We start from the raw sequence: 9203 nt of genomic DNA, 5'->3' as shown, positions 1-9203 counted from the left end.
AGCTTAATGCTTAAACCTAGGACATACAGAAAAAACTAAAAAATTACATATAATCTCCTCACTTGTTCAAGATTGGTTTTTTTGTTTAAATAAAATGATTTGTATCCAAGTTAAGTCTCAAAATGCTCCATCTTCAAGGCCAATCATAAATATAAATTTACTCCTCTCATCCAATAATTTAAAAATCTTTTGCAGGCCATTCTGGCCTGGTCATTAATTTCAGTCAAAATAAAAAAAATGATTTGATAATAGTGTTAAGTTATTCTGTTGTTAAAAGTTTACAAATTTATTGGCAAAGTAACAAAATAGGATGATTTCACTAAAATTAATGACCTGAGCAGAATAGACTGCAAAAAGTTTTAAAATTATTGGATGCAAGGTAAAAATCAATATTTAGGATTGTCCTTGAGGATGGCCATATAAGCCAAAACGTTGAATTTTTAGAAGAATTAATATAGAGTGTTTTGAGAATTAACTTGGAAACAATTTATTTCATTTAAACAATACAAACCAGTCTCGAGAAAGTGAAACGATTATATGTAAAACTATTTAATTTATTTACCAGTAAATTCCAAAACAAAATTTGGCAGAAAAGCTAGTAAAGATCTATTCTCTCGTCATCACAAAATGAGATTTTTTCTCTTATTTAATTCTTGAGTAGGACTGAAGGTGTGATCAACAAAATTTGATTTATAAATTTTGTATAAAAATAGAAATGACTGTGGATTTAAAATCTTTGAATCCATATCTATCAGGCACAAATGAGAGAACTGAGTAAAAATAGATTTATTCCTTGATTATTCAAGAGAGAAAACCATGGGTTCTTTACAAAATTCTCTATATTAATTGGCTATTTATTTATTTGTTTTTAAAAAATCTGATACAGTGCGCACATCACACAACTTTTACTTACCACTCCAAGAGGTGAAATTTTTTTTTTTTTTTTAATATTTATTTATTGCTATTTACAACTGTACATTATAATACATTTAGTAAATCTGATCTAAGTTAAATTGGAGTGTTACAGGCGTGTAGAGAAACTACCCATTGGTAACACTCTAATGACATTTTACATTAGCTGGTCTCGTGGCCATCTTCTTTGATGAAAATTTTTAAAAAATAATTTTTTTTTCTGTTGCTATAAAAATTCCTATTTTAGGGTTTCTCAAAGTGCGAATAACAAACACCAATTTTGTTCCTGCCAAGAATACTACAATTTAACGAAATAAAACAAAGCAGTTTTTATATGATTGCAATTGAAAGAGATAAGGCACCCTCGGCCGTCTTTTCCATTTTTCTCCATTAGTTAATCATCATTTTTTTTCATATTCATATTCACATTTGTACATTTTTATTACTTTTAATGATGCAAAATGGTTAACTATCTCAAATAAAGGAAATTAAAGGTATATTAGAGGACAATTTTTTGAAAGTTCGGCATTTAAATTCTGATAATCTATTAAATGAGAATAAAATCTAGTTGATATTAAAGATCTTTTAATTGTACATTGATCTACCGACTTTAATCAAAATTGTTAGAGCTGTTTAGAAACAAATTTGAAAAATCAATTCTATGAAGTGGAAGTTCCAATCAGTGGATTTTATCAAAAATGTTATTGTAACATCTCAGGCATATATATGCCTATCAAAAATAATTTATAAATAAATAAGTTATTTAAGTTTGATAAGGATTTTCACTTTTGAGCTAGACTGTTTACACATACATTGCTATGTTTGGGACTTGGTTATTTAGACTAAGGGGACCCCAAAGTATGTATTTCCGTCAAATACTTCCCCTTACTATATATTCCGTATATTGGTAAGTGAAAGTAAAAAAATGGATATAATGAGTTTTGAAGATCACGTCCTTTACTACTTAATATAATGTTTTGGACACTCATTACAACCTTGAACAGTTCAATGGAATAAAATGTAACAATTATTTACAGTTTTTAACCAAGAATCCTACAAAGAGATTGGGCTGCGGACCGAGGGGAGAAGAGGATGTACGTGGTCATTCTTTCTTCAGGCGGATAGACTGGGAAAGGATTGAAAACAGAGAAGTCCAGCCACCATTTAAACCTAAAATAGTAATTTATCTTCTTTTATGAACTCCTTCATAAATTTTTGTATTTGTATCTATTTTATTTTAAAAACTATCATTTTGTTCCAAACTATGGAATGTTTTAATATTATGCATTTCTTTCTTATTTAACAAGGTCAAAATATCATTATAATAAAGAATCATTTAGTTCTTTTCCATAAAAAAAGAATTTTTCTCAGTTTATTAATAACTTAATTTTTTAATAACTTAGACTGTTTATTTTATTTTTTTTTTCAATTTCATTCATTGTATTATATTATTTCATAAAAACTTAATTTGTGGATGGTTCTATCGGTGCGATCACAAATTGTAATTATATGGTTACATTATTTATTTTCTTTTACAGAAACATCGGAAAGATGTGAGCAATTTCGACAAACAATTCACATCAGAGAAGACTGATTTAACTCCAACAGACAAGCTGTTCATGATGAATTTAGACCAGACAGAGTTCATGGGTTTTTCATACCTGAATCCAGAATTCATCCAGCATGTTTAGTACACCGCAGAATAACCTGCGCTGATACTAAAATAAGTCTTCCCTTACACATTCCACAGTTACACTTACACTTCCTGCTATTCGAACCCGGGCACGTTTGTTTTATCTGATATTTACTTCAAATATTCTATTCCTTTATTATTATATCTTTTGTAGTATTTTAGATTAAGTTGGAATTGTTCTTTTATTAAGTGAGTCAAGGGACCACATGATATATATTTAGCTAGCTACATTCTCATTTTAATTTATATATATAAGAAAAATCAAAAAATGTAATTGAGAACTTTTTTTGTGAATTCATTGAACTTCTCTCTGATCGAGTCAATTGACATACTTTTAATCTTGAGTTCAAAGTATTAAAAAACTAGTGATTATAAGTAAACATTGAGTACCCAAAAAAAAAACTCTACATCTTTGATTCTGAATTACCAATTGTTAAGTTTTCAAATATTATTTAAAAAGATCTATGTTTTTAGAATTAATTTTAATAATTAAGTCAAATTTGTAGTCTACTTTTTAGATTATACTAAGAATTCTTCGTAAAATATTATTATCTATGTAGATAAAATTTGTTTTCTAAAAAAATATATATAAAGGTATATATATATTGAGTCCAATCAAAAATCTTAGTTTCAAATTAGGTAAAGAAAAAGAAAAAAAAATCTCTTTTGTCTTAGCTTTCCCCTTATATGATTCTGATACCGATGAATGCATGGGTGTGTAGATATCATTTTTTAGTAATTCCTTAATTTTCGTCGAATATTATTTCAAATTTAGAGTCCTTTCAGCTACATATTCAAGAATGCCAAGTGTTCTATGTTAGTATAAATTCATTTTAAAAATTTGCCAAACTTAAAAAAATGTCAGAGTAGTTTGAAATTAGAATTTTGATTAAATGGTGATTTTCAAAAGGTGCATAAGTTAAAAAAAATAAAAGTATTCAAGCAAAGGAACACAATGTTCTTTTTCAATGAAGTGTCACAAGCATATGTATTTAAACAAAAAAAAAAATCAAAATCAGAACTATTATTTATTTTGCTACTCTTATATATGCGTATAATTACGTTGCTAAAAATGATAAAAGAAAAAAAAAAGGACTGACGGATAAATTATTACTATAAATGAAAGAACGTACCTATAAAAGTCTTATTACCAAACTGCCTTTGTAAAAACTTAATGTGGATAATTTAATAATTAAAAGTTTTTTCTCATTGGTTCGTGTGATTTTTTTTTTAATGATTATTATGCGTACAGCAAAAAAAATGAATAGTTTGATATGATATTCTAGTATAAGCAATAAAACCAGAGTTGTATTTACTGTTGAATTTTTTAACTTTCCCTTGTATTATTAAATTTTGATATGTTTTCATTATGTTTATTTTTTTATTTTTTAATACAGCTCACCATTGCTGTTGACAATCAACAATGTATTAATGAAAAACAGGAAAATTAGAATCGACTGTGGTAAACATAATTCCGAATTCCAATATAATCGAGTTCTAAATAAAAAAATAAAAAATTCCATATTACCAAAAGATATCGAAGTTTTTAAATTAAATAGCAAAAAACATTTTTTTCATTCTTCAGAGTATTTAATTTCCTGATAAAGTTCATATTCTACATAATTTAACCTAATTCTTTAAAGGTATTTTTATTTAGCACTATATCATTCAATGAATATTTTAATTATGGTATAATTAAATTTCATTTAATGGCATGAACTAAAAAAAATATTAATCACAATGTAAATTATTAATTACCATTGCAATTATACTGATATTATATAAAAATTATTATATACTTAGTAATAATGGTCTCAAGCGACATTATAAATTATAGTATTAGTTCATAAATTTTTAGCGATTTAGTACTTTAAATGACGACAATGGTCAACAGTTACGAGTCCCAGCTGTGCCCATTGGCGTTGTTTATCTTTCTTAAATATACATCTTTTATTATTAATAATAATTATAATATTTAGAATTTGGTAGATATTTTGAACTTTTTCCTTAGAAATGTTTGTTAGTTGTAACATTGAGCTAATATAATAGCTTTTAAGATTAACATTGATAAACCTATTATTAAAAATTAGAGTATTATACTTTTACTTTTTAATATGTATTATGATATTATGACATTATTCAATCTTGAATAGAATATTTTCAGCAATAGATGCAATGGTAATACTGCATAAAAGTGTTAAAAATCATTATTTAGTTATACAATTTTTAACACTGTAAAATAATATTAGACTTAAACCATAATTAAGATTATTCTTTGAATTGTATAATGAAATTAATAATTTCTTCTTCTAGCCAGGGGATGGAAGTAGATAACCTTATCATACTAGGTTACTGTAACCTTCTTTCTAATGTTCCTTTTGATGTCATTTGATATTTACAGTTTAATAGTTCTTGCAATTGAATCAAAGTTTTTATTCTTTAAATGGCTAATATCATGAGAATTTAAAGAAAATACTCTTTCAATATATCTTACAAAACTATAAAATATTCAATACTATATAAACGCCTTATAATTGGTTATATAAAACAAATGACAGTTCGTGTATCAATTATAGTATCGCTAATAATTGAGGCACCTAGTCATCTAACATTTATTGTGAATTGAAGTTTTTGGCTTGTCGGATACTACAGGCTTGATTTCATAGAATTTTGTAAGAATATTTAGAAATTTTTTATTTTTAAAGGAATCATGTTGGTATTACATTAAGTGACATCTGGTTTAAGGTGAAACATTTTAACATTGCAAAAGTTTTCATTTCTTCAGTTACTACGTTTTATGACTGAGTGCTTCAATTTTTTCCCAAAAGAAATTTTCATCATATTATGACAGTAATAATGAGGTGTAGGTAGTTGACCGTAGATTACAGTAATAAGTTCTAAATGGTGGTGAATATTTTTAGCTTTACTCTACCTTAGCTTAACTTTTACAGTTTCTAGTCCTATAGGTAGATCATAGACAAAAATTAAGTTAACAGCTATTTAAAAAAAAAAAATTAAATAATCTAAAAAAGAAAAAGCTTTATAAAAAACCTTATAAAAAATTCAAGTATAACCTATGAAAGATAAAATAATAACCCTCCAACTAAGTACTTTTGCTAGAATTAGATATTATAAAAAATAATGTAAAGTTTTATTCTAGGTAGGGTTTAGAAAGCAGTATAATAATATCTTTAAAAAAATCCATATTGATATACTGTATCACTTTTTAAAAATAAGAGTTTAAAATGAAACTCTAAAACTTCAAAAATAAAAAATGAAAGAAGTTCTTAGAAGACTAGATGGCAGATATTGCCTTTAGTTTTACATATTAAACATAATGAATTGTTTTTCATTTTCAAAATTCCTTATATCAATGACATCAAAAGTTGAACAAAGTTATAAAAATTGACTTTCCTTGGCATAATAAATAATTGCTCTGTATGTCTTTTATTTGATAAATTAAAAAAAATTAAACAAATAAATACATTTAAAAAATTGAAAAAATCACTGAACTTATCAGAACAGAAAGATGATCATAAGCGATCATCAGAAGTAAAACAAAATATGGTGAATATTTAATATTTATCAACCTAACTTTTAAGAATTATGATTAAAAATTAATGTTCCATTAAGTTCTTTAACAAACAGAAAATATTTTAGCTTAATTTTTTCAAAGAGTGGGGAAATGGATCAACATAAACTTTCACTCACCATCAAATAAACTTATTTTAATAGTGTTGTAAAATAGAAATCAGTAATATGCTGTCTTTTAGTTTCATTTAAAATTTAGTTATTGATGGTAAACTTAATGAAATTAAAAGATACAATTACGTCAGGTAATTGATGCCACTTTCAGGATTTTGAAAATTTTATTTTTTATAAATCTCACTAGATGATAAGAAAGTACTCTCTTATCATTCTGATACTCATTTGAAACTTGTTAAAATTTTGATACTAATTTAAAATTTAAAATTCTGAGAAATGAATGAATTGATTGTCTTAGTGATTAGTTATTTCCATTGCAGGATTCAAATTATTCTCAATCCTAATAAATTTTACAATATCTTGAATTATTATTTATTAATTAGTATTGTTAATTAATTTGAAACCTATTTACTAATTAATTATATTGAAAATCTGATATATATATTTCCCCCCCCCCAAGTTTTTGTATGAGTTGGTGCTCGGAAGCAGCTAAATCATTATGCTCATTCTTAGCTGTTAGCTGTGTATAAAATATAAACAGAGAGAGTAAATCAAAGAACATGATTTTATTTACAATCTTAATGTTCACATATTTTTGTAACAGGAGGAAAAATCCGTCACTAGGAAACTAATCTTTAGCAAAAAATAAAAATGAATGTTTTTGCTCTTTAAAAACCAAAGAAAAAAATGGAATTATGTTAACCACTAGTTTTGATAACATCTTCAAGATTCTTTTAAATTTGAAACTGAACCTAAATATATTTAAAGAGAACAACAATTTTTTCTTCTCAAATTATGAATTAATATAATATAGACATATCAAGCTTCAAATATAAATTATTTTGGATGTAACGCTGGCGTTTCTTCATTCTTTGCTCTATTATATCGACCTTGGATCAGTTTCTTCTTTAGCTAGTATCCGTAGATGTTATCGTTGAAGCTTGATATCCTATTGAATTTGCGTAAATATCTCTTGCCTTTTCCCATAACTTTCATGTGATAGTCGTTCATAGCTTTCCAGCATTTATATTCATCTCATAAAGAGTTGTTATTTTTATTAATAGTAGATTATACATTGTTTAGATAAATTTCGATTTATACCTTCAAAGTATTTATAATTATTTTAAAAAATGTAAAAAAAAAAATGAAAAGAACTATATAGAAAATTATGCAAATTTGTCTACCTGGTTTTCACAGATTAAGGTCAGAAGGACCATCGCCTTTTGACCTGATTGATATCTGTGCCTGGTTAGGTAGGTCATATATCGTGTATTAAACTGTAAATATGATCATATTTGTCTAAAATAAAAATTTAGATTATTTATTTATACAAGTGGTTAATAATGTTTTAGTTTTAGATTGTTTTACCTTAAAACTGTACTCCTTCATATTTCTTCTCTAATGGCCTAAAATTAAGTACGTGTAAATAAAGAACAATTTTTGAACATTAGAAGGCACTCTTTCAACATTGTCCTTAGATCCTTGTTAATTGCTTCTTTTAACGCAATGGACGATTCCTTTTGGTGCGATTACTTTTAAAACCAAGACCCTTACTCCTGATCTGATTATAGCAATACTGTATGATCTGTTTTTTTTGTTATCATTATTTAATTTTTGTTTTAAAATATTTTTTAAAAAACTGTAGATGTGTAAACACCATACTTTTTTAAGGTATGCTATTAAAATTTATAATCTCTTCATTAAGACCAAACTATGATATTCGCATTGTTAAATTATAGTTTTGAATTGTTAGTTAATTTTAATAAATTATGAAAAAAAAAAAATTAAAACTTTACCTATATAGAATGCTAGGGTTTTAAAGTATTAGTGTAAGACAACATTCTGGTTTTCATTACATTCGAATTCTCTATGTTAAAAAGTCTGAGATTTCTTTGTTAGCATTTTTTTAAATAATTATATTTATAGGTGTGTGTATTCATTATATGTATTGCAGGCAATCGTAAAATCTGGATTATTTATGAATACAAATTATGCAATATGAAATCATACATCATGAATCTATCTTTTAAAAATTCATATTTAATCATAATTTCACTATAATCCATTTTGCCACATCAGTTATTTTATTGCAATAATTAAATCAGAGATTATCCAATCAAATTAGTTTCAATCTTATATGATGCATGATTCAATGCATGGTGCTGTGTATTACAACTGTTTAATTATTTATTTAGAAAAAATATTTTTTTGGCACCTGGTTCCATGCTGAAGTTCGTTTTAGGGTCATTATCTGAAAATGTGTAAATGATATGTCTGGTCCATTTTGAACTGGTTTAAACTGGTTGACCAAATTGATTTAGTCAGTTATTAAATGAGGATGTCATTAAAAAATATGCCTCATTATTTACTGAAGTCAGTGCTGCAGTAAAAAAATAAATTAAATAAAAACTGAATGACTAGACGTTTTTCCTTCACTTCCTCATTTTAATATTTATTTCATCGTTTTTTAAAACCATAATTAAAGGTAGTCCTGCTGCACTTGTACTAGTGAGGGTACTATACCACTAAGTACGTATGAATTTTTGCTGTAATAAATTATAACTTTTAATTATTGAGATTTAAGGAAGTGAAATCTCCACATCTTCAGATAATAACCCTTTACCACCATGATGTATGTTTATAATATGATCATTAATTTAAAATATTACCTTTTCTGTTATTCAATTTACTTAATAAAAAAAACAAAAATTATTGACCTATTCAGCTATTAATTTAAGTCTCTCATAATACGATTCCCCAGATTCTACGATTTACCCTTAGCATATACATCCATTTATGTATCAATAAGATTTATTGTCTTTTCTTATTATTAAGCATAATTTTATTGTATTTATAAATGTTGTGTTATTTATGAAATTCGAACAAAGCAATA

The 9203-nt window shown here is 25.7% G+C and overlaps 1 protein-coding gene across 5 annotated transcripts in view; it reads left to right on the top strand.

Moving 5' to 3' along the window:
* Pkc53E (Protein C kinase 53E) overlaps nucleotides 1-9203 on the top strand; it is a gene marked incomplete at its 5' end in the record, with an annotated part of 95988 nt that extends 86785 nt beyond the window's left edge. For all 5 annotated transcript variants that reach the window (XM_014434074.3, XM_067052063.1, XM_014434071.3 and 2 more), the window contains 2 exon segments: nucleotides 1950-2090; nucleotides 2451-9203. In XM_014434074.3, the coding sequence (XP_014289560.3) occupies nucleotides 1950-2090; nucleotides 2451-2603 (294 nt within the window).

Source organism: Halyomorpha halys, unplaced genomic scaffold (assembly GCF_000696795.3).
Source record: "Halyomorpha halys isolate HHAL.00 unplaced genomic scaffold, Hhal_1.1 Scaffold1300.1, whole genome shotgun sequence".
NCBI lineage: Eukaryota > Metazoa > Arthropoda > Insecta > Hemiptera > Pentatomidae > Halyomorpha > Halyomorpha halys.
This window is presented reverse-complemented; position numbering and strand designations above follow the sequence as displayed.